The sequence below is a fragment of the Pelodiscus sinensis genome, chromosome 22 (assembly GCF_049634645.1).
Source record: "Pelodiscus sinensis isolate JC-2024 chromosome 22, ASM4963464v1, whole genome shotgun sequence".
NCBI lineage: Eukaryota > Metazoa > Chordata > Testudines > Trionychidae > Pelodiscus > Pelodiscus sinensis.
In genome coordinates this window covers 22,987,034-23,011,454 of record NC_134732.1, presented here as the reverse complement: position 1 = coordinate 23,011,454, position 24,421 = coordinate 22,987,034, and the positions used below count along the sequence as shown (strand labels likewise).

Here is a 24,421-nt window from a genome sequence, read left to right as displayed (position 1 = left end):
ATGGAGGAAGTCCCGCCCCTTCAACCGGACTGGGCATGCTCCAAGTGCTGGTTCAGCATAAAAGGCCAGAAAGCGGCTCAGTCTGGGTTGGCCAGTGAAAGGGAAGGACCTCCAGCCAGAGCTCCCGAGCTGCGCCAAGCAGCGACCCAGGCAGCGCGAACCAAAGGGCCAGGTGACTGCCGCTACGCGGACCCAGTGGAGCCCCAGGGGAAAAGCTGCTACCGGGGAACTGAGAGACCCAGCCGCTACGTGGGACGACGCCCCAGCAGCACCGGTAGGAAGCGACCCAGGGAGGGCGCAGGAGCAGCCTCTCCTGCCCAGGTACGCTCGGCGTGTTTCGGCCGGATTCCCTGCCACGAGAATGCTAGACCGATCTGCCGCTCGGAGGGCCGGGGTTGGGACCCAGTGGAGCAGGGTGGGCCTGGGTCCCCCTCCCGGGGCACAAGCCCCCAAGCCGACTGACCTGGGCTGTGAGGCTGCATTGCCCTGGGACAAGGGCTGCTCTTAGGCTGTGGCTGCTGAGCTGCATTACCCTGAGACGAGGGCGACTCGCTGACTTTGGCCAGTCGGCTGTTCTGCCCTGCGAGTCGGGCCACTCACGGATCCAGCGTTCTTCCAAGGCCAGGGGTTTTATAGACTAAAGAGCGAGCCGACGACTCCATGGCCAATCAGGCGGCGTCCTCGCCCCGGAATAGCTGTACTCCTGTGACGGAGCGTGCATACGCCGCCCCCGGGGCAGACTGCGCTGCTGCCCCATTGCTCTGCGGATTATGTCTTCAGGGGTGCGATGTTAGCAGCTGTGCCCTACAGTCCTGCACAAGGGCCGGGCTTTCCTCTGGTGGGCCCTGATCCAGAGCCGATAGAAGTCAGGGAGCCCGTGTCTGTGGGACTGGCACCCTCAATGTTTCCAAGCCCCGGCTTGAACATCTACGTTGCCACTTGGGTTTACAGTTGCTTCATCTGGGTCTCTTAGCCACACACATGCGTCCGCCCTGCCCTGCGCCGACCTGCTGGCCCCGCTTGCGCCGCGTCCGCCCTGCCCGGCGCCGACCTGCTGGCCCCGCTTGCGCCGCGTCCGCCCTGCCCGGCGCCGACCCGCTGGCCCCGCTTGCGCCGCGTCCGCCCTGCCCGGCGCCGACCTACTGGCCCCGCTTGCGCCGCGTCCGCCCTGCCCGGCGCCGACCCGCTGGCCCCGCTTGCGCCGCGTCGGCCCTGCCCTGCGCCGACCTGCTGGCCCCGCTTGCGCCGCGTCCGTGCTGCCCGGCGCCGACCCGCTGGCCCCGCTTGCGCCGCGTCCGCCTTGCAACTCTACGGCTTGAATCCTGGTGCTGGGACCGGGGCTGTAGCAGTTGCTGGCCCGATTCAGGCTGCTGTGTGTGGGGGAGACACTGGGCTGAGGCTCACACGTGTCAGAGCCCAGCTAACGTGCAGTGTGGACAGACTCGGGCAGCCTCTCCGTGAGCAGGCGTAGAGCTCTGCCAAAGGAGAGCGCTTTTCCGCGGGTCAGGGGCCTTTCATCAGACCCAGCGGGAGCCTCTCCCTTATCGCCGCGAGGCTGCCTCTAAGGTGCCCTCTGGGGTTGCTTGGGGGCTGGAGCTCCATCAGGGCAAAATTGGCGGGTGCTTAGCACCCACTTGCAGGCCCCCATCTGTTACTCCCCATTCCCCCCCCGCCTCCTGACAGACCCCACCAGTCAGTGCAGTGTGCAGGAGGCTCTCCCGGGAGGGGCAGAACACTGTGTGAGGAGGCTGGGTGGGGTGGAATGGAGGTAGGGTGAGCCCTTGGGAGAAGGGGGGGGGGGACTTGGGGCAGAGCCAGGGGTGGAGCACCCCCCTCCCCATACCCAGCACATTGGAAAGTCAGGGCCTGTGAGGATCTCAGTTGTCCTGATGTCAGCTGGATCTAGGATTTCCTTCTAGTTGCAGGCCCAGTGGCCCCAACGCAGGTTCTAACTAGGAACGGGAATGGTTAACTAGTTAACCGATAAGCATCAACTTAAATGGGCAGGGCTTACCAGTTATGGTTAACTGGTGGAGACTGGAGCAGCCCCCCATCCACCCTGCGCAGGGGGCTGCTCCGGCCCCAAGAGGCCTGCCCTGGGCAAGCAGTGTCCAGCCCGGCTGTAGCAGCCCCCATCTGTGGCGGGCCTGGCCCAGCATGCCACAGGCAGGGGTGTTGCAGCCTGGCTGGAACTAGACCTAACCTTCCTGCCTCCCTCTGCTGTGCTCTCGGTCCTTCCTCCCCAAGAGAATGTTCTTTAAACAAAGGGCAAACAACGAGGAGGAAAACTGATGGACCAGGACTTGAGTTCATGTCCTGGCCCTGCCACAGATTCTCTGCGCGACCATGGGCAAGTTACTTAATCTGTCCATGGCTTGGTTCTCTACCTGGGAAATGGAGCTAACAGCCCTGCCTTGCCCCCTAGGTGTGCTCTGAAGATAAATCCATTGCTATTTGTGAAGCGCTTAGAGGGTCCATTGGTGAGAGCCAGTTAGGCAGGTAGGGAGAGAAGTCAGTGTAACATGATCCATGTTGTTGTTCATTCAGCAGTGAATTGAGCGTATCGTCTCGCTCCTTTGGGTCCAAACGCTGTGGTGGGTGGGTTTGTTTGTTTGTTTTATTTCTGATGCATGACACATTGAGCGTGCGGTGCCTTTTCCTGCCGTCACAAGTCTGACATGTGGCACTTGGATGCTTACTCATCGCTGGAAACGCTGCTGTTCCAGCGCCATGTACATTCCTGACCAGCCTTCCCTCACGTACCGCTAAGCGAAGGCTGCCTCAAAGGGTCTGATTGGTTCCCCTCCTTGCTGAACCCATAACGAGGGGGCTGCAGTGCCGGGAGCTAGGAGCTTAGCAGGGATGTGGGGGGAAACGCATTAGTAAGATGCCCAAACCAAGAGGCGGTAACAAAAATAGCAGCTCATTTATGCAGAATTTTGTGTTTTAATAATGCCATATGGTTGTGCCCACGCGCATCAGCTTCATCGCTGCGCTGTCATCGGCGATTTGCAGGCTGAGGAGGGACTGAACCCCCTTTCGCTGCACTGAGTAGTGAGTGGCGACGGCAGGCCCGGTGGTCGTCCTGGGCCTTCGCCAGGGAAACCCCCAAGCCTCAGGAGAAGGAAAGGCTGGTGCTCTCGTGTATCCGGGGGGGCAAATAGAAAAGGTAGGGATAGGGCTTCCCATGGGATTCTCCAGCCTTTCCATTCTAGATTTAAAACTTTCTTGGGCCGTGGGGAGGCAGCTGGAGGAGGCCTCCGGGAAAGCAGGCGGCTGTTCGAAGCAGAGACTCCCTTGCCGAACTTGCGTTGGTCCCTGATTGGAAGCTCTTTTGGCAGCGTGAGACCAGTGTTTCGGGCGCTGCCCGCTACAGCCAGCACTAGCTGTGCTTCACGGTCCGCAGCCAGGGGAGAGCGCAGCTCCGAGAGGACGGACCTTTCTGCACCGGGAGGCATGCGACTGGCTGGTCCTCCTCTCCAGCCGCTCTGTGGCCCTGTGTGAGCCAGTGCGGTGCAAAGCTCAGAGAGGAGGAGGCTGGAGAAGGGCTCTGCTCCAGGTCCCGCCCCCACTTCACTTCTGCCCTGCCCCCCAAGTGTGCTGCATCCTCCCTCCTCCTTCCCGGAGCCTCAGAATGCCACGACACAGCTGTTTTGTGGTAGCGGGAGGCACTGGGAGGAGGAGGAGGAGGAGTATATCCATGGGTGAGAGTTTTTATCCCCATTGACAGGCAGAGAACTGAGGCACACAGATGCCGAGTGCCCGGATACACTTATGCTACCTGTGCTGGCGTGGGGTGGTGCAGTGTGGGACAGTTCGGGACCCCTGGGATGCCACCGGAGGTCCTGCGATTGCGTTGTCAGCCTGTCATGCCAATCTTCCTCCAATGCAGAAGTACAGACACTGACAACAGCTCTGGGAAGACTCAACTGTGAAGGGACTTACTGCAACATCCGAATGGTCACTCCCCTTGGGGTACAAACCTAAAATTCTGTGAAGTTTGCCTCCTCCCTCAATGTGGAGGAAGGGCTGCACAGTTCAACCCCCTTAGAAATTACATAAACTGGGGTATATTATAAACCAGAAATAATTTCATTGACTCTGAAAAGGTGTGTGAGGCAGCAAACAGAACAAAGCAGATTTCTAAGAAAACTGTACATAAGAACGGCTGTACTGGGTCAGACCAAAGGTCCATCTAGCCCAGTAGCCTGGTACCCCAGAGAGGGTGGACTGAAGACAATGATCAAGCAATTTGTCTCCTGCCATCCTCTGACAAACAGAGGCCGGGGACACCATTTCTACCCCCTGGCTAATAGCCTTTTATGGACCTAACCTCCATGAAATTATCTAGCTTCTCTTTAAACTCTGTTATAGTCCTAGCCTTCACAGCCTCCTCTGGCAAGGAGTTCCACAGGTTGACTACACGCTGTGTGAAGAAGAACTTTCTTTTATTAGTACAAAAATTGAAATGAGATTTCCTAAAGAACCTGGTGACAACTAATAGTGTCTCAATTTAGACATTATTTTAGAGAGATTCCTTCACAGCCAGTAGTGTCCTATCTGACCTGTGTCTGGTAGCCCCCCAAGTATCTCTTTGGGGTGGAGAGGCAGAGGTAAAGCCAGCTGAAGACAATTGTTTTCCTCTGTTGGCTTATGTAGAATTTGCACAAGGAGGGAAACGTCTGTTTGATTCCTCCTCACCCCCCGTGGAACACTTCATCCGACCAACGAGTTGGTTAGTAGCAGGTGACCGGGTCACCCGACTCCATCATCCATGAATCAGGAGCAGTATGGCCGTTCCCAGGGAGGCCAAACCTGTTCCCAGTCCAGTCCATTGTACTAGCGGATGGGCCGTCAGCTCTGTTTGGCTTTTCCATTGTAGTCCTTGAAGTGTCATCAGTGGGGGGGACCCAGAGCAGCCAATATGAAATACAGATTCATTCCTAACTTCAGCTCCAAAAATGGGACCTGCCTACGAATGGAAGGATCATCGCAACGCGCCACCTTTCCCGTGGGGTTTTGTCAGCACGGCTGTCGCTGGGCCGATCTTCTTTCCTACCTTTGGTGGGCATAATATGCGGGGATCCGTTTTAAGGGTACATCAAGCTTGATTTGTTCAGGGTCACACGGGAAGCGCGTGGTGCAGCAAAGACTGGAACATGTGCCTTGGACCCCCAGGCCTGACCCTGCCACGATCTCCCCGCCGCTCCAAACTCACCGTACGTTGTGACCGCTCCAAGCTGAGAGCTGCCCTGGTGATCACCTCAACGCCTGTCGCTCCGGACATCACAGCCCCTTGCAAGCCCGGTGGTGCCACATGCTGAGTTCTCGCTCTGCTGAAATCCCAAACTGTTTAGCCTGGGCTAATGGCTCCTTCCTAGCAGGACCATTTCTGGGGGATCCTTTCCTCTGATCCAAACTCAGGGGAGTCCCCTGACTCCCCGATTCAGCTGATTTGCCCAGTACCCTGTAATTCCAGGAGCTGGAGGAAACCGTGTATAGCGGGGGCCTGGCCTTGAAGTTGGAACAGTAGCACGTGAACGCTCCCACGGAATACAGAAGCTTTGGGGGGTGCCAAGGGACCTGCGGATGTGGGTGGCTCCATAATATTTCCCATAATAATCGGGCCTGCAAATCTCATCCCTTCACCCAGCCCCAAAGGGGTTTCATCTGCCATGCTTGCAGCAAGACTCAAGCCTTTTTATCGCCCTGTCTTTTTAGTACGTCTCCTCACTAAGTGGTGATGGTAATTAGGCAAGTCAGACGCTCAGCAGAGTGGCCAGTTCAAGGGCAAACCGATTTTTAATTAAAGGCGGCATGCATTTGGGAGCCGTGACACGGCAGTGCTCCTGAATAGTTACTATGGTAACGCTAGCAAAGCACCCGAAAGCCTGTGTGATTGTATTGGAGTGTGTGAAGTTCACAAATTAGGCTCCGCGGCAGAACGGCCAATGTAAAACAAGAGGGATGGTTCCCTGGGAAGAAGTAGATGGGTGTTGCGTTCCTGTTGGGTTTTTCTAAGCGTGGCTCGTTTGTGGGGGGAGGGTTGTGTGTTTAAATCAGTCATTTGCATAATTTTAAACGTTTCATCGATTTTTTTTTTTTTTTTAAATGCCCCTGCTGTTTGGAATGTGATCTGCTGTCTGATTAATCGGGCTCCATAGGGTTAGAGGAACTGGTGCACTCAACTTCTATACGCTCTGTTCTCGGGCAAACGGAGTCCTAAGGTCAGTCTTGAACCCCACTGAAGTTGTATTTGAGTCAGAATCTCAGGATTTGGCTTGTTGACGATGTCTGTCTTAGAAACCTTCTTGTAGTAGAAGAGGACTTGTCCCGTAGATGGGTGAAACCTCCGTAACGTATGGAACATGGTAACATATTTATTTCCCCTCCTTGTTTAAGTCTCCCTTAAAATTCTTCCCAGCAGTGCTGCTTAGAGTGAATGTGATTGATTGACTTGCATATAAATTGCCTAATTTTATTTCCCTTCCCCGACCTGTGTCTAAGATTGTAAATGCTTTGGAGCAGGTTTTAGGAAAGTACCCATCTAAGACCTAGTGGGAATTACTCCAAATGATTATTATGAATAATAATGGTAGAAGCCAGTTCTAATGATGCTGCATTTTTTTTTTTTTTTTTTTTTTTTGCAAACCCCAAACTGCCCTGGGAACCAGTGGGAGTTTGAAATAGGAGTGTAAAATCCTGATTAACTGATCAAACTGGTTAACTGACTAAGTGGGATCCTGGTAAGGGTGATGCTTACTGGTTAACAGGTTACCCATTCACATCCTTAGTTTGGGAAGCTGAAAGATTGCAAAAATGGGCCCTCAAAATGCACTACAACCAAGGAAACTTATTCTTGAAAGGCTGGTTTCTATGCCTAGCTTTGCAGGTGTGATCTACCCAACCCTGCGGAAGACAGACGGCGTAATTCCTTTTATTTCCATTGAAAACAGCTTAAAGCGGATTTGGTGTTGCTCTGAAACTCAGTGGGTCCTCTTAACCCAAGTGAAATAACCATCCAAATCTGGGCGTTTTACATTCGTGTAAATATTGGTGCTGGAGGCTGAGTGAGTGTTAAAGGAGCTGTTCTGGGATGTTTTCTCCCACGGTTGCTAAGAGGTCGGCTGGCCACCAAGCCGAGAGAGAAGAGACGGCATGAGAGCATGTCGGCTGGAAAGAGCCTTCTAGCTATCTCTTCTGTTCCCGTCTAATTGTATTGTTTTAGAAATCCAATCCCGCCTGAGAAGTAACGGCTGCTGCTTCTTTCTCCCAGCTACTGGACTGCCATTTTCCCTCATCAGCTGCCAGCGATCTTGGGGGATATTTTCTATGGCACAATGGAGAATTAGACACCCAATTCCCATTTGGTGAAATAGCAGCAGCATCAGCTGCTGCTAAAATATTACTTAGAGCGTCAAGAACTTTTAAAGCAAATGATGCTAAGACGATGCGTCGTTTATGCCTTGGATTTTATTGGTTGTATTAAGAACATAAGAGCGGCCAGACTGGGTCACCAAAGGTCCAGTCAGCCCAGAGTCCTGTCTGCCAACAGTGGCCAATGCCAGGGGCCCCAGAGGGAGTGAACCGAACAGGTACTGATCAAGCGATCTCTCTCCTGCCATCCATCTCCACCCTCTGACAAACAGAGGCCAGGGACACCATTACTTACCCACCCTGGCTAATAGCCATTAATGGACTTAACCTCCATGAATTTATCTCATTCTCTTTTAAACTCTGTTATAGTCCTAGCCTTCACAACCTCCTCAGGCAAGGAGTTCCACAGGTTGACTGTGCGCTGTGTGAAGAACTTCCTTTTGTTTGTTTTAAACCTGCTGCCCATTGAGAAAAACACAGTTATGTTGTAGTAGATTCCCCTTTTGAGTAAGTGCAAAACAAATAAGCGTAGCACTATATCATCCCACAGTAAGGACAGACTAATCTCCTCTTGTACTGTTTCAGTATTTCTGTGGCCTGCTTTGCTGTTTAATAAACTCTAGCTTGTATAGAGCATGGTTGCTCATCAGTAGATCTCAAAGTGCTTTAGAAAGGAGGCCGGTATAATTTTCCACCGGGTAAACCGAGGCACGGAGCTGTGATGTGATGGGCACAAGGCCAGTTGACGGCAGTCCTCCTGTTGGGAGGGGGGTTGAATTGACAAGATTGCCCGGCGAGATTACCAGGCCCATAGGATTAGCCCACAGTGGGGTGGGCCGTGGCTCACTGACTAGAGAGGGGCTCAGCTCTGCTTGCCCAGATGCCGCCTGTCCCCGACGTCCGGCATCCGTGCAGGTGGCTGGGCGTGCGGCATGCGGAGCGTGGATCAAGCCATTCCACATCCCGCCTGCAGCCAGGGTTACCCTGGGCCTCAGTGGGGCGGGATTGCAGGGCTCTGAGAAGTGCTCTCTTCATCTCCAGGGGAGGAACAGCAAAGACGTGAGTGGAGCAAATTCCTGAAAGCCCCACGTTTCAGTCTTGTGCATCAGCGCCACACATGCCGGGGGCTGGCCCGTTCCTCCGTGGCCTCTTTGCCGTGGCAACAGGGACACCTGTCCACCAGCTCCAGCATCCATCCTGGCAGCCGAACTCAGGGCGCCCTGATGCGGGGGTACCACAGTCAGACTTTCTACTCATCTCTCCCTTCCCTTGACTGACGCCGCACAAAGGGTTAATGTTTGGTTGTGATTTCGGCTGCTGCTACTGGAGTTTAACATATATATATATAGAGAGAGAGAGAGAGAGCGAGAGAGCGAGAGCGAGAGAGAGAGCGCGCGAGAGAGAGCGCGCGCAACCCACAAAGCTGAGAAATCGCCTCAGATGGTTTCAGGACTCCTGTGTCTTCCATTTGCCCAGGAAGGTGCCAAATCACATGTTTAGCGATTAGCTATATTATTTAAAAAAAATAGCGTGTCAGGGAAATATCACATGGAAATCAGCAAAAGCCGATCAGACGGGAGTTGTCACATGAAAGGAGGAACAAGCTGGAATACGTGCGTATGGAGTTTGGAAGAGAATTTACTAGAGAACTGCGCCCCTGTAATAGAATATGCTAAGCCAGGACATTCTTGAGGGGTGCGTGCATCAGAGAAACTGGCCCGCTCATTAAGGCTTGCAGGGATCGGTTTTATTATTTTTGGGAAAACTCGCCGGCGTCTCTCCAGTTTTCTCAATTGCTGGCTGGAATCGCCGTCGCTAAAGCCCCAGAAGGGTTTCAGTTCCTCGAACAAAGAGGGGCCAGTTTGTCTTTTCTGGCCGATGTTGGTCACCCCCTCCTGAAAACTTGTCAATGAGCAGCAAATGCCCAGGACTTCCCCGGCTCCTGGATTTTGGGCTGATGGAATTTGGGTGAGAGCGCACCACAGCATGAATTAACTGAAGGGGGAAATCCAAAGCGGGGAATGAGGAACCGGGAGCAGATCACTTGAGGATTTGCTCTGGTCACTGTCAGACGGCAGGATACCGGACTAGACAGACCTTTGGCCTGACCCAGTAGGGCCGCTCTTACGCTTTTAAAACGAGTTTTGTCCAAGGCACTGAAAAAGACAAGGGGAAAGGAGCCCCGTCTGCAGGCCGGCCAGCAAGAGGAGGGAAGGGGACAGTTGGGGTCTGGCAATTCAAAGGGAAGCAGGTCCCCTGGATACTGCAGTGCCACGCACTTTAAATTGCTGCCAGAGCGTCAGGTCGTGCATGCTGGGCAGCTCTGAAGGCTGGGGATGGGTGGCGCTGAGGGCTGGCTGCCCTCGGCCCCGCCCCTTCTGCCCTCGGCCCCGCCCCTTCTGCCCTCGGCCCCGCCCCTTCTGCCCTCGGCCCCGCCCGTTCCAGGAGCATGGAGCCAGGCCTCTCCACACACACACCCCTGGCTCCAGGAGCTGTCTGCTCCCCTGCACCTCTGCTTCTGGAGGGAGTGGCTGAAGTTAATCTTTGGATTCACTGGATATTTTTTATAGCCACACTGCAGTGCTTGCCCGGCTGCTCCCAGCTTGTCAGCTCGCATGTGCTACTGCAGCATTGACTCCTGACTCCACCCTGCCAACGGTGCCAACCGTCAGAGCCCACAAGTCCAAGAAGCCAGCAAGCACCTTGGTGGTTTCTCTCCTCCCGCCCATAGGCCTCGCAGGCGCGCCCTTGTCAAGAGCCGCCAAGCTCTCTCCGTGTGCTCCGTCAAGTCTCTCCCCAAAACTCCTCTGCCTTGGGGCCAACAGAAAACTCTGTGGTCAGACAGCTGGCGGGCAGCTGCCAATCGCGCTGCCCAGCGTGGCCTCGTTTCCTTGTGCTCCCTCTGGCTGTCAACCCCACCTACCTATTGTCTTCGACTGAGACTCATTGAGCCACGAACCGTGGCTTAGATTTTGTATGGGACTTGGCTAACGAGGTCTGCTGGGTGCCATTGGATGCTAATGTGATACAAACAAGGACCATGTAATGATGATGATCTGCTGGTAAACATTACCTTCCCCACCCAGTGTCTTTCTGAGGTAGGTAGGTAATATCTCCAGAACAGGTAAGGCAAACTGAGGCAGGTGTCGCTACCATAAGTCACATGGTGAATCAGCGACAGAGCCCTGACTTCCAAACCTGCCCTACTCCACTAATGTCCCTGTACAGTAGTACTTCTACTGCCCCCCTCCCACGTTTCTATTTTTCTTCTGTAGTGCAAAATCGGTGCAAATTTCTGTTTTTAATTCAGGTTGGATGATCTGAGTGCTGGGTTCAAAGCAATAACTAGCACTAAGCCGCCAAAGAACCTCAGGGCACATCGCTTCGCTGTCGTGTTGTGCTTTCCCCCGCTAGAATGGGGGTAATATTGTTGACCTCCCAGTACCTACCTGTCTTGTGAGCATTAATTAGAAAGCATGTGCAAGCGTGTCGTAAAATCTGCGTGGAGTCGATGCAGGTGCCATAAGAACCAAAATAGCCTGGAAATCTAAAGGAGACGGTTGGTGCGATCTGTCGGACGAGTGGGGGATATACTGCTCAGCCATGGCTAGCAATTGCCCTTGGTATTCTCAAGGAGGAAAATAAAATGTCCATGTCTCTGTGTGTCAGGCAATTCAGTGCTGCACGAACAGACTTGGCAAGGAAGCCTGCAATTGTGCCGGGCTGTTTCCTCAGCATGAATGCAGAGCAGGGAAGTTAAAATCCTGCACTCTACCCTCCGTGGCTTGTTAGTCCTTTGGTAGCTCTTAGTGATTCAAGGCTCACGGATGAGGTTCAGCACATCTGCCCTTGTAGCCAAGAAGGCTAACGGCATGTTAGGCTGCATTAGTAGAAGCATTGCCAGCAGACCAAGGGGTGTGATTATTCTCCTTTATTCATCCCTGGGGGGGGGCACATCTGAAGTATTGCGTCCAATTCTGGGTCCCCCGTTACAGAAAGGGTACGGACACATTGGAGAGAGTCCAGCAGAGGATGACAAAAATGATTGGAATCATAGAACACTAGAACTGGAAGGGACCTCGAGAAATCATCAAGTCCAGTCCCCGGCCCTCACGGCAGGACCAAGCACCATCTAGACCATCCCTGATAAAGGTCCATCTAACCTGCTCTTAAATATCTCCAGTGATGGAAATTCTACAACCTCCCTAGGCAACTTATTCCAGTGTTTCACCACCCTGACAGTTAGGAATGACGTCTCGTGTCTTGCTCGCAACACTCCTGTGATCGTGTTCGCTTTTTTTGCAGCAGTGTTACACTGACTCATATTTAGCTTGTGGTCCACTCTGACCCCTAGATCCCTTTCTTCAGTTCTCCTTCCTAGACAGTCACTTCCCATTCTGCATGTGTGACACGGATTGTTCCTTCTTAAGCAGATTACTTTGCATTTGTCCTTATTAAACTTCATCCTATTTACCTCCGACCATTTCTCCAGTTTGTCCAGATCATTTTGAATTATGACCTTATCCTCCAAAGCAGTTGCAACCCCTCCCAGCTTGGCATCATCTGCAAACTTAATAAGTGTACTCTCTATGCCAATATCTAAATTGTTGATGAAGATATTGAACAGAACAGGTCCCAAAACAGACCCCTGTGAAACCCCACTTGTTATGCCCTTCCAGCATGACTGAACCGTTAATAACTACTCTCTGAGAAGGTTATCCAGCCAGTTATGCACCCACCTTATAGTAGCCCCATCGGGCTGGAACACATGACTAATGAGGAGAGGCTGAAGCTATGTCTACACTACCAGGTTATTTCAAAATAATAACTCCCGAATCACACTTTCAAAATAAGCGTCGGAGGGGTAGCCGAGTGAGTCTGTACAGTATAAACTTAAAAAACAACAAATGGTCTGGTAGCACTTTATAGACTAATAAAACATAGATGGTGTGCCCACGCTACAGAGGTGCCTCAAAATTAGTCTGAGGCAGGCTTCCTTAATGTGGACACGCTATCTTGACTTCGAGCCCCAGGAAGCACTGGGGAGTAATTACTTTGAATGACTCTGGGGAGTCGTTATTTTGAAATAGCACCTGAGCGTCCACACTACCCCTATTTCACAATATCAGTTTCGAAATGGGTATTATTCCTCATAGAACGAGGGGTTGTTATTTCAAAATTAGTCTGTTGTGTCGACATACCCTGAGGGATTTGAACTTGTTTAGTCTACAGAAGAGAAGAGTGAGGGGGGATTTGAGAGCAGCCTTCAGTTCCCTGCAGGGGGGGTTCCAAAGAGGATGGAGAGAGGCTGTTCTCAGTTGTGGCAGAATGAGGAGCAATGGGCTCAAGTTGTAGTGGGGGAGGTCTAGGTTGGTGATTAGGAGAAACTATTTCCCTGGGAGGGTGGTGAAGCCCTGGGATGGGTTACCCAGGGAGCTGGTGCAATCTCCATCCCTAGAGGTTTTTAAGTCCCGGCTTAATGCAGCCCTGGCTGGGATGATTAAGTTGGGATCGGTTCTGCTTTTAGCAGGGGGATGGACTCTGCAACCTCCTGAGGTCTCCTCCACCCTAGGACTCTCTGGTTCCATGGTGCTGTGATGGTTGTCTGGACCGTTTTTCTTCCTATCTTGGCTGGAAATCCTGTGGGCTTGAGAGCGCAGATGTTTGAACAGTGAAACTGCTAAACATAAGAACGGCCGTACTGGGTCAGACCAAAGGTCCATCTAGCCCAGTATCCTGTCTGCCGACAGTGGCCAGCACCAGGTGCCCCAGAGAGGGTGGCCCGAAGACAATGATCAAGCGATTTGTCTCCTGCCATCCCTCTCCAGCCTCTGACACACACAGGCCAAGGACACCATTTTATCCCCTGGCTAATAGCCTTTTATGGACCTAACCTCCATGAAATTATCTAGCTTCTCTTTAAACTCTGTTATAGTCCTAGCCTTCGCAGCCTCCTCTGGCAAGGTAGCATCGTCTCTGTCTTGCTTCTACCTACCATCCTGGCACTTAGCATCAGCTCTGTCTTGTAGGAAACCATAAAGATTCTTCTCAGCTGTGAAAGTCTTTTACGTGTGCGCCCTGGGTCAGTGCCCTATAGGAGCCGCCTTGCTCGATGTCCGTGTTGTTGTGCAGCCCCGTAAATAATTTGTAAAATGACTAATCTCAGCCAACAGAGGCACAGCTGTAGCAACTGCCCTATTCATACTAATATCCTGTACTCACACGTGTGATGTAGTGGGGGCGTGCTGTCTGCTCTATAACCCAGTGGGGTATGGGGGTGCCTTGCTGGTTGCTGGGCTTGGGCAGTGGGTGACCTCCGGGCCCAATAGGACAGTGGATAAGTCACTAGGCAAGGGGCTCACAACCTGTCCGACCGGTTGCCTCCCAGGGAGAGGGAGGAAGGCGGAGACCAAACCCTGTCTGGGGGGCAGGGCTGGAGGAGAGTCAGTTTCTGTCTGGAATCCTGGAGGAAGCAGCCTAAGCAAGGGGCTGGGATGTAGGGGCCCAGTCTCCCCCATCTCAAGGGGGGGCTGAGGCATCCTAGGCCTGGTCCTGTAACTAGATTGCATCTGTGCTGTGCTGCATCCTTGGAGAAGCAATAAACTCCCTCAATTCTACTGCCTGGCAGAGGCTGTTCGTGCCACTATGGGGGTGCAGGAGTCGGGGGAACCCCGACGCGTCGTCACAAAACTAATCTCCTATTTTTTAAATTGACCAATGTAGCTGCTGCAGAGGAAATAGTGAACCCTTCCCCCCAAATGCACTTGGGTGATTGTACAATACTATCAGTATGGAGTGGACTTCCCTATCCATCAACTTAAGCTTTGACGTGAGGTTTGAATGCCCTTGTTAATGTTCCTCTAGCTACAGCTGTTGCACATACTGCTCTTAGTCATGGAAGCATCAGTTTCTTATTCTTGCTAAGCTGCTTCCCTGAATAGTATCCTGCAGCTATGAGTTCCCCAGATTGATTTTCAGTTGTGCAAGGCAGGCTGTGAGCTATAAACCAACTAGGTAGTGTTAACACTAGATGCTGCAGAGATGGTAAGGACACTCACGTTTAAACATATCATGGTTTCTCAGACAGCAGGGATCTGTGCTGGCCAAATTTTGCGATGCCACAAGATTATCCCAAACAGGGACGCGACACTGGGTTGGTTTCTGTTTTGGGGGGAGTAGAGTAGGGGAGGACACAGTACTCAGGCAAATCATAGGCCAGGTCTACACTAGACCAGGAGGGTGGGGTTAAGGTACGCAACTCCAACAATATAAAATATGTAGCTGGAGTTGGCTTATCTTAAGACAAGCTTGGCACCATCTTCATAGTGGGAGGCCGATGGAACAAACACTCACATCAGCTTCCCTTACTCCTGGCAGCTGCGAGGAAGCACCCTCAGCATTCAATTTAACGAGTCTTTAACTAGACTTGCTAAATCAAATGCCAGAAGATCAATCTTCAGTACAGTAAGTATAGATATGGCCTTAATAAAAGTCCAAATCGCAATAGGAGTTGACACTATACATGTGTCAAACTTTTAGTCAACAGAAAAAAGCCTTTTTGATTAAAGTGAAATATTCCCAATAAATAAAATAAATTCAGAAGTAATTTTGGCCTAAATATTTTGGGTTTTGACAAAAAAAATTAAAGAATTTTTGTTAAAATAGTTTAAATGTCACGTTTTCCCCAAAATATGCTCCCCTTTTAACAAAGTGTAAACAAGGTTCTAACAGGCCATAATGTAGACAGAGGCTGCACGCCGCTCTGTGTGGAATAGATTACTGTGGCAGGAAATCCCGTTTGCACTGTTCTTTTCCCTGGGTTCCCCATGCTTTGATGGACTGTGGACTGTGTTCACACCACTGTGCAAGAGACATTAGGGAGAGCAAGGGATGAAAGCTCCGGTTTGCTGCTGATGCCTAAAGAATGTCTGTGGAAAAATTGATGGTCAGAAAGTTGATGAAAAACAGGCCTGGGAAACTGTGGCTTATAAACCAAGAAGTTCTGCATAGCCCAGAGTTTGTCGTGCTTGCCAAATTTCTGTGGCATTCCTTAAAAACACGCAGCAGCAGGGCTCGCCTTTGGGAAAGCGGCACAGGGACTCATTTTGGGTAGATGTTCCGATTCTGAGGTATGCACTCCCTTAAAGAAAATCATAACCCCTCCCTGCTCTCCTTGGGCGACTGAGTGAGTGTGGGGTTAGAGAACCAAGAAATTGGGCCTGGCTTCTCATCCCAGCAATCCCACATCGACTCTGTGTGTGACGCTAGCCAGAGCACTTAAACCAGCCTTTTCAAAGGCAGCCTGTCATTTTGGATTACCCTCATCTCAGACCCATGATTCTCAACGTGGCCGACCAACCGCAATTCCAGCTGAAGTCAGATATTTGTTCCGGTTCTCTCCTTTTTCCTTTCACAGTCCCTTCAATTCCTCACCACTCCAAACCTGCCCCCTCCGGCTTTTCTCCTCGCTTCCCTTCTCTTTTTGCTGATGCTTTCTCCTCCCCTAATCCACCCAACCCCCCCCCCCCCGAAAAACGGTGGCCCTAACTGGGGGTGTTAAATAGCAGTTAATAAACGAATCGAGTAGTCGATGGAATTTCTTGATTAGTTGATAAGGGAGTTCGCTGCAGCTCTGCTTTTAAATGTAGGAAGAGCTGCCAGGCAGAGCTGCAGTGGTCTGGGACCCAGTATGAGCATGGACTGCTCAGTCCTGGCTCATACTGGATCCCCCGCTGTGCCTCTACCTCCCTCCCCTCTCTGGGGACGGTGCTGGAGGGAACCGGCTTTGAAGCTGCTCCCCCCAGCTCCTGCTGCCCGTCCCTTGCTGCCTCTGATGCAGAGGCAGTGGAAGGGGACAATGACTAGTTGCTTACATCCCTAGCCCTAACATGGTGTTGATTGCCCTCGGATTGCTGGCTTGGCTGGTGTGTTCCGGCCCTTTTCCAACGCTGGGTCTAACCGAGCTTTTTAGTTGCAAGCTTTAAAGAAGACGGTCAACCGCTCTGTGTTTGTACAGCCCCGGGCCGGGGTTCCCGTCTTGGCTGGCCTTTCGATATGGCCATAAAAACATGATTGATCTTTTTCTTTTTATAGCCAGGAAGTACAGCGTACGCTGCTTGGGCAGGGAAGAGCGACAAGGCAATAGTTCTTTGCTGGGCAATAGAATGAGGAGCAGGTCACGCTGGCACAGCGTGAGAGTAGGTTAGGAAGTAGCAGCTGAGTCTCCTTTGTGGCAGTGCTGGGTAGGGGTTTGAATGGTTAACCAGGAAGCTTAATGCTTGACTGAGGCATACTGGTTCCGGTTGACTGGTGTTACATGATTAGTTAAATACATTTTCACATCCTTACTTTTTACATCCTTAGTGTGGTGCCTCCTAATTATTATAGTCCAGTGACCCTTTAATACCTGAGCTATTATGTGGCTTATTGAAGGCATTTCAGGGAAGATAGGTTTGTGGTTAAAGCACAAGACTGACCAACGAGAGATCTGGTCCCACAGATGGCTCTGCTACAGACTCTGTGCTACCTGGAGCCGGTTTGTCAGTCTTTATGCCTCAGTTTCTCTGTCTCTCTCTGAAGAGCATGCATCACAGGGGTGTGAAGGCTAATATAATGAGGGTCAAGCGTTTGAGGGCCTTAGAGGGCAAGTGTCCAAGATGTGGAGAGCGTTGCTGTTTTTATTCTCCTTTCAGGAGGAGTCTGATATTTGTGCGCTGTTGACATGGAAAATCAACGGCTGCTCCCCCCCTTCATGTGTCCAGCAGCCCGTGATCGAGTGGTTACTCTGTACAGGGTGTGTTGTACAATCCCCCATTCCCCTTCACACTGAGGTACAATTTTCAAAAGTTCCTCAGTTGTCACTTAGGAATGTGAGTCCCATCTTCTAAAGGGATTTAGGCACGGAGGAGCCTAAATCCCATTGACTTTTGAGAAGACTTAAGATTGTAAATGACTTAAGAGCTTTTGAAAAATTTGTCTTTCATCTTTAAAACCTGTGCCATTCGCAGCCACATGAAGAGAGATTAAAAAGACGGGGACTTTTCAGCTTAGAAAAGAGGAGTCTAAGGGGGCATGTGATAAAAGTCTATAAAATCATGACTGGTTAGGAGAATGTGAACGAGGAAAAGTTATTTACAGCCAGTCCCCGAGTTGCGAACAGCCGAGTTCCAACAGCCCTTGGAGCGGTCGTAAAGGCGGTCCCCGAGTTATGAACGCGACCTGCGCTTACGAATGGCGCAGTTGCTATGTAACTCAATGGGGTCCGAGTTACGAACAGATCGAGTTACGGCCAAGTGTTTGGTCCGTAACTCGTTTGTAACTCGGGGAGAGGCTGTACTTGTTCCCATAACGTAAAAAATAGGGGCCACCAAATGAAATTAATAGGCAGCAGGTTTTTTTAAAAGGAAGTATTTCTTCACACAACGTAGGGTACGTCTAGACTACATGCCTCTGATCAGCTGTTTGTCGGCTCAGCGCAATAGTCTGGACGCACCGGTGTCGACATCAAAGGTATTTGTCGACCACCCAGGTAAACCTCATCCCAGGAGGCAGTCTGATCAGCTGTTTGTCGGCTCAGCATGGCAGCCATGTAAATTTAAATGAAGCGGCGATTATTTAAATCGCTGCTTCATTTTACTATGTCTGGTAGCCTAATCTACATGCCTCTGGCGACAGAGGCATGTAGTCTAGACGTACCCATACAGCCAACCTGTGGAACTCCTTGCCAGAGGATGTTGTGAAGATCGGGACTTTAACAGGGTTCCAAAAAGAGCTAGATAAATTCATGGAGGATAGGTCCATCAATGGCTATTAGCTAGGATGGGCAGAGAGGGTGTCCCTAGCCTCTGTTGGTTAGAAGCTGGGAATGGACAACAGAGGTGGGATCACTTGATGGTTCCCTGTTCTCTTCATTCCCTCTGGGGCACCTGGCATTGGTCACTGTGGGCAGACAGGACGCTGGGCTGGATGGGCCTTTGGTCTGGCCTAGTCTGGCCCTTCTGATGCTCTGTTGTGGCTCTCCTGCTTGTCTCTGTGTGGGAACAGCCTGTGGTTTGCGTCACGCGTTTGCTCCTGGTGCTCTCACAAAATGACCGGGGTGGGTGGGTGGGTGGGGGGGTGTATGTTTTTAAATGACAGCATCAAAAGGTGAGCACTCCAGAGCTCGGCTCATCGGGAAACGATCTTCTTGATCTTAACAGAATGGAGGCCTCTTGCCTCGAACTAGCCCTCGAAGGAGAGCGACTGTGCAAAGCTGGCGACTTCAAGGCCGGAGCCGCCTTCTTCGAAGCTGCGGTGCAGGTGGGGACGGAGGATCTGAAGACGCTTAGCGCCATCTACAGCCAGCTGGGCAATGCCTATTTCTACCTAAAGGAATATTCCAAGGCCCTGGAATACCACAAGCATGACCTCACCCTCGCCAGGTAAGCGGCCCGCTGCCTGCGGCTCCCGCCAAACGTGATGGGTCAGGTCTCACATTCAGGCAAGATCCCTGGATCCCAGGCCAGCTGCTCGAGGGAACCGGTGACTGCAACGGAGAACGGAAGTGGGACCCCAGGGGATGACTGTACAGAGAGACTCTGTCTTAACGGGCGGACTGCCACAGGCAGAGGGTTGCTCCCACCCCGGGGGCTGGGAGCTGGCAGCGATGGCGGGGGTGGGGGGGCCGCCTTCTCCCTTCCACCCCGTAGGAGGCTGCTGACTCCCAGCTGCGAGCCTGCGCAGGATGGGAGCCAACACCCCTCCCCTCCCGTCTGCCCCCCGCTGCCACTTCCGGCCCTGTGTGAGGCTGCCGGCTGGGTAACCACGGTAACCGTGGTGTAGGGACCGCTCCAGCCTGTCCATAGTGGCTGCTCCTCCTCCTCTCACCTGGCCCCGTTTAATCAGTTCACTGGTTACACTTCCCCTTTAATTGGTTAACCAGTTAAATGTTATTTTACATCCTTAGTCTGCACAGGGCATGGGGCTGGGAGGAAGAGTGAAGAGGAGTCTGAAGGCAGGGGAGGAAATCTTACCCATTTAAGATCTTAGACCTCTTCTTCCCAAAATACCTTCTCCCCAGCGGGGTCACTACACCAGAGGCCATCTCAGTCGGGCCTGTTTCCTCCACGGCCGGCCCAGGCCAGAGCAGAAAGCAGCGCGCGGCCATCTGTTGTGTGAGGGGTCCCCTGCAGTTGGACTCCTGCCTTGAGGGGCGCAGGCCATTTCTAGTGCTGTTGTACTGACCTTCACCAGCACTCGCTGGTCCCTTGCATTGTGGCGGAAGGTGGGGGTGGCAGGGGCTAGCTTTTAGGAACAAAACACAAGCGCCCTTTCCACACCCAAATGCTACATCACGACCGCTCCCCTGTGGAGCATCTAAGCTGGGTGATCTGGGCCAGACTTTCCAAATCCGCCTCTGCCCCCAACAAAATTTGCAAACACGTGTGCTTGGGGCGCGCAGAGAGGCAATGGTTTTGTGTCGCCGTTAGAGGCGTAATTAAGGAGGCCTGCTGAAAATGTGGCCTCAAGGCCCATTTAAAAGTGTTCTGTCTACCATCGGGTGGATTCATTGGAGGGTCTGAGAACCCGCACTCTCTGCAGAGAACGTAGCACCGGTGTGGTGGCCCAGGGGAGCTGCCAAGAGTGGCTTTTTTCCCTGCTTGACTTGCACTCGCTACAGGGCATCTTCAGAACCTTGCTCCCTTCAGAAACTGGTATCAGGTCGGTAACTGGGCTCGTAGACGTGCTGTCTGATGCACCTGCGTGTAATTCCCTGGCGCTCTGTTAGTCCCCAGGGGCTAGGAATTCTGTAGAGACAACAAAATGCTCTGTCCCTAGAAACAAAAGTGAACTCTGATTGATTGTCTGAGCAAAGCTAATCGGCCTCCTTGGGCATCGTGTCCTGGTCTTGCCAGCTGAACGGACCGTTGGTGGCGTGTGGGAGCTTCCAGGCTGGGAGGCTGGTAAATAGAACTTTATTTCCCATCCTGGATTGAGAGAACTGCCTGAGGGGAAACACAAATCTGACTCCGAGACTAAATGAGTGTCCTCCCTCCATTTGCACAAGGCGCATGCAGGCTAGGAGCGGATTGGGGATGTTAAATTTTGGTTATTTGGCTAATCGAATAGTCGATGCAATTTGCATCGACTATTCGATTAGTCGATAAGGGCGCTTCAGCCTTTGAAGCGTAGCAACAGCCCCAGGGGTGTTGCTACACTTCAAAGGCGAAAGTGCGGTGGGGAGCACAGGGCCAGCGGGGAACTCAAGCAGTCCCCCGCTGGCCCCGGGCTCCCCGAGGCATTTTGAAGTGGCAGCGCCACATGGAGCCCGGGGTCAGTGGGGGAGACCCCAGTTGGCCTCAGGCTCCACATGGCGTTGCCTCTTTGAAATGCTGCGTGCAGCCCAGAGCTGGCCCCGAGCTGCATGCGGCATTTCAAAGCGGCAACGCCGTGTGGAGCTCGGGGTCTGGCCCCAGGCTCCACGTGGTGCCGCTGCTTTGAAGCTCCCCCTCCTCTTCCCTTTCTGATAGAGGCAGCAAGGGGGAGAGGCGGGAAGTGGCTAATCATCTAGTCTGTTGACTATCCAATAAGCATTTGCTTACCGGATACTCGACTAGAGCAGATCGTTCACATCCCTAGAGAAGATGAGTTAAGGGATGGTACGTGGTTACCTAATTAACTGCTTTTTAACTGTGAAAAATCTTGGCAGTTAGTTACACACTGTGGGCTCTGCATTATAAAGCTTTTCCTGCAGAACCCACAACGCAGCCAGCTCCCTGGAACTGATGCCGGCAGTCAGTGCGTGCTGGGAGCCGGCTCTCAGGTGCTTCTGGTGAGCCGGCTGTGCTGCAGGCTTTGCAGTACAAACTTTATACTGCAGAACTGGCAGTGTCGGGCGATAGCTGGGAGCCAGTGTGCACTAGAAGCCTGCTTATAAGCTGGCTCCCGGCGTGCACTAGTTCTCTCCTGCTGCTCTGTTCCCGGGGAGCCGGCTACCACCCTGCATTGCTGCCTCTAAGGCAGCAGCACGAGGTGCCAGCCAGCTACCTGGGAGCCAGTGTGTGCTGGGAGTTGGCTTTTAAGCCAGCCCCACTTCCAGAGAGCCAGCCGCTGCCCTGCACTGCAGGCTCTGATACAGAGGCAGCAGCATGGGGTGGCATCTGGCTTCCCGAGAGCGGGGCTGGGAGCCACTGTTTAACCATTATGGGAACCGGTGAGCTCATGCCTAGTGCCGACTCCTGCTACAGCCTTACATAGCAGTCTGGTTGAATTCTGCTGGCAGTAGGTTAAAGCATGTGCCAGCATTTATAACATCCCTTCCCCTTCTTCTGGTCATCTCATAGGACCATTGGGGACCGTATTGGAGAAGCCAAGGCCAGTGGCAACCTTGGAAATACATTGAAAATACTTGGGCAGTTTGACGAAGCTATCGTTTGTTGCCAGAGACACTTGGACATTTCTCAGGAGCAGGGAGACAAGGTACTTGATCCGGGACGTCCAACAGGAAATATTCCCTGACTTTTAAGAGTCTCCCCGGGGCCAGCCAGCAACTGAGACATCATCGAAGCTGGCTCTGGAAAGAGACTGACCATATCGCCCTCCCTTTCCGTGACAGATCTGTTGCTAGGGAAAGTACAAGTTGAACCTCTCTAGTCCGGACCAGACAGTTCTGGACTAGAGAGGTTCAATCCATAGTGGCAGAGGAAGCAGGGGACGTGTGAATGGATGAAAATGTGGGCAGGGCATGCCTTGAATGTAGACCCCAAATACCCAGGAAACAGTGGATTTCCCCTGTTCCCAAATGGGAACACTGAACCCAAACAAATAGAGATTCACATTCCTTGAGTTCACAGAACGGGGCCCAAGCCAAGAACTCCAGGCTGGTTCTCGGACATCAGTTGTACAGTCCTGGTCTGTTTCTCTGTTTGGTTGCCCATGTGGAAGGAACTGGGTGTCTCTTAGTCCTGTTCCTGGTGGCTCCGCATCTGCCCATCTCTTGTGTGCACACGCATGCTGTTGCTGGGAGCACTGAGTTGGCAGTTTCAGCAGTGGGGCTAGTTGGTCTCTGAGTCATGGGGGCTGAACACCTCTCTGCCCACAGGATGTTGGCAAGGAGCATTGTGGGAGAGCTGGCTCTCTTCCGGCCTATGCTGGACTTGTTATATGTGGAGACAGATGGTTCCCACCCACAAGGGGCTGGACTGAGACCATCCCTTGCACATAGGCCACCAGGCGCACAGGCCATCAGATGAGGCTCTGAGGTCCCCATTTGCTACTCTTTAGAGCAACATCGCCTAGTGGACAGAACATTGGACTGGGACCCAGGATAGCTGGGTTCTGTTCCCCACTCTTCCACTGGGTGGCCTGGGACAAGACGCCTCAGTTTCCCCATCTGTAAAAGGGGGAGAATGAGTACGATCTCCTTTGTAGAGGGCCTTGATCTACTGACAAAAACCTCAAGATAAGAGCCAAGGACTGTGGAACTGGTGACTCAGACTTAGCGTCTCAGACGAAGCCGTAATGGTCTGCGGGTTCGCCCTGGTTTTTGGCTGGCGGCCCTTTGCCCAGAGCCAGGAGCCTTGGCATTGCAATGTGGAGTGTAACCCCTGCTCTTCTGTCCCCCCCCCAGGTAGGTGAAGCTAGAGCGCTGTATAACATTGGCAATGTTTACCATGCAAAGGGAAAGCAGTTGTCTTGGAACGTGGCCCAAGACTCACGTTCCCTGCCTCAAGAAGTCAAGGAGACGCTGCAGAGAGCTTCGGAGTACTATGAGTAAGTACCAGCCCTTCCCGGATCTGCGGGGGAGGGGGCCACACTGCCCCGGCACGGTCCTTTAACCGGGTGCCATGGCAAAGCGTCTGGCGCGCTTGGGGCAGCTGCCCAGTCAGGTGACGGCTAACCGCACTGGGCTGGTGGCAAGTGATTTTTTTCCAGTAGCCCTCCACTGGGATGGTGGCTGGGGCCCTCCTTACTAAGCCAGCAGGGACCTCGGGGCGGACGGGGGGTGGATCTGCAGACTTTGGACAGGGGAGCGCTGTGCATTCCTCCCCAGTGACCCCCCATCCACCCACCCCTTTGGCTGTCCCTTTGCTCACCTGGAGAGGGCCCTGTGCTCTCCTCTGCGGCAGAATGGGGCCCATCGCGGTGGGGTGTGGAGAGGAGACTAAAGGCAGAAAGTGGGGGGAGGGAAGGAAAAGTTACAGCGGTTTTCAAGGCCGGACGCGAGGCTCATCTCGTCGGCCTTCCTGCGTAACAAGCCTGAGCCCTCACCCAGGGCCTGCTGGAAAAGGCCCCTTGTCCCCTGCATTAGACACAAACGGCTCCAAAGGAGATCTGAGCTGCCAAGGCCTGCGCTTAGAGCTCGTCCTCCAGCAGCTGGCAGTGGCCGGGACATCTCGACCCGTTCAAAGAGCTGCATCCCTCAGCCCGCCCGAGGTGCCGGCCATGTCATGGGCTTGGGCGGAAGAGAGCCTCTACCCGTGGCAGGCCAGCAAAGGGAGAACTGGCTTTTCCACTGCTCTGGGATGTGTTTATTGATCGCAGTTAAATGGCTTCCCATTAACGAGGAGGGAGAGAGGCATGTGTGCTTAGAGTAGGGGCCTGGATTTCTAAGTTTCTGTTTGGTTCTTTGTCTGAACATGAGCATGTCCCTCACAGCCTGGTGTTCCGAGATACTGAGCAGCTCCCGCTCCCGTGGCAGGGGCTCAGCACCTCTAAAAGTCAGGCTGTTTCTGCCTCCGTTTCTACATTGCATGCAACTTCATTCAACATCTCCGTGCAGTGCGTCAGCCGTGCCGGTCCCAGAGAGACCAGGTGGGTGAGGTAAGATCCTTCTCTTGGACCCGCTTCTCTGGGCGTGAGAGCCAGCTCTCCAGCTTGAAAAGCTGCGCTTTCTCCAGCAGAAGTTGGTCCAATAAGAGATCTTATCTCCTCCACCTTGTCTCAAACATGGAGATCCTGTGATGAAAGGTTCTGGGCAATTGCAAAGCATTGGTATTAGGGTTGCCAGGTGTCCGGTTTTGAACCGGACAGTCCAGTATTTGAGCTTTCTGTTCGGGAAACAAAT

General features: G+C 52.7%; 1 protein-coding gene across 6 annotated transcripts in view; it reads left to right on the top strand.

Moving 5' to 3' along the window:
• The window catches only part of GPSM1 (G protein signaling modulator 1), a 162,867-nt gene that overhangs the window by 38,357 nt on the left and 100,089 nt on the right, over positions 1 to 24,421 (top strand). For 3 of the 6 annotated variants that reach the window (XM_075905594.1, XM_075905590.1, XM_075905596.1), the window contains exons 2-5: positions 6,165 to 6,227; positions 18,576 to 18,797; positions 21,699 to 21,834; positions 22,985 to 23,127. In XM_075905594.1, the coding sequence (XP_075761709.1) occupies positions 6,165 to 6,227; positions 18,576 to 18,797; positions 21,699 to 21,834; positions 22,985 to 23,127 (564 nt within the window). Of the gene's footprint in view, positions 1 to 63; positions 322 to 6,164; positions 6,228 to 18,575; positions 18,798 to 21,698; positions 21,835 to 22,984; positions 23,128 to 24,421 lie in introns of those variants that run through there. The other 3 variants (XM_075905591.1, XM_075905593.1, XM_075905595.1) reach the window with 2 other exon arrangements.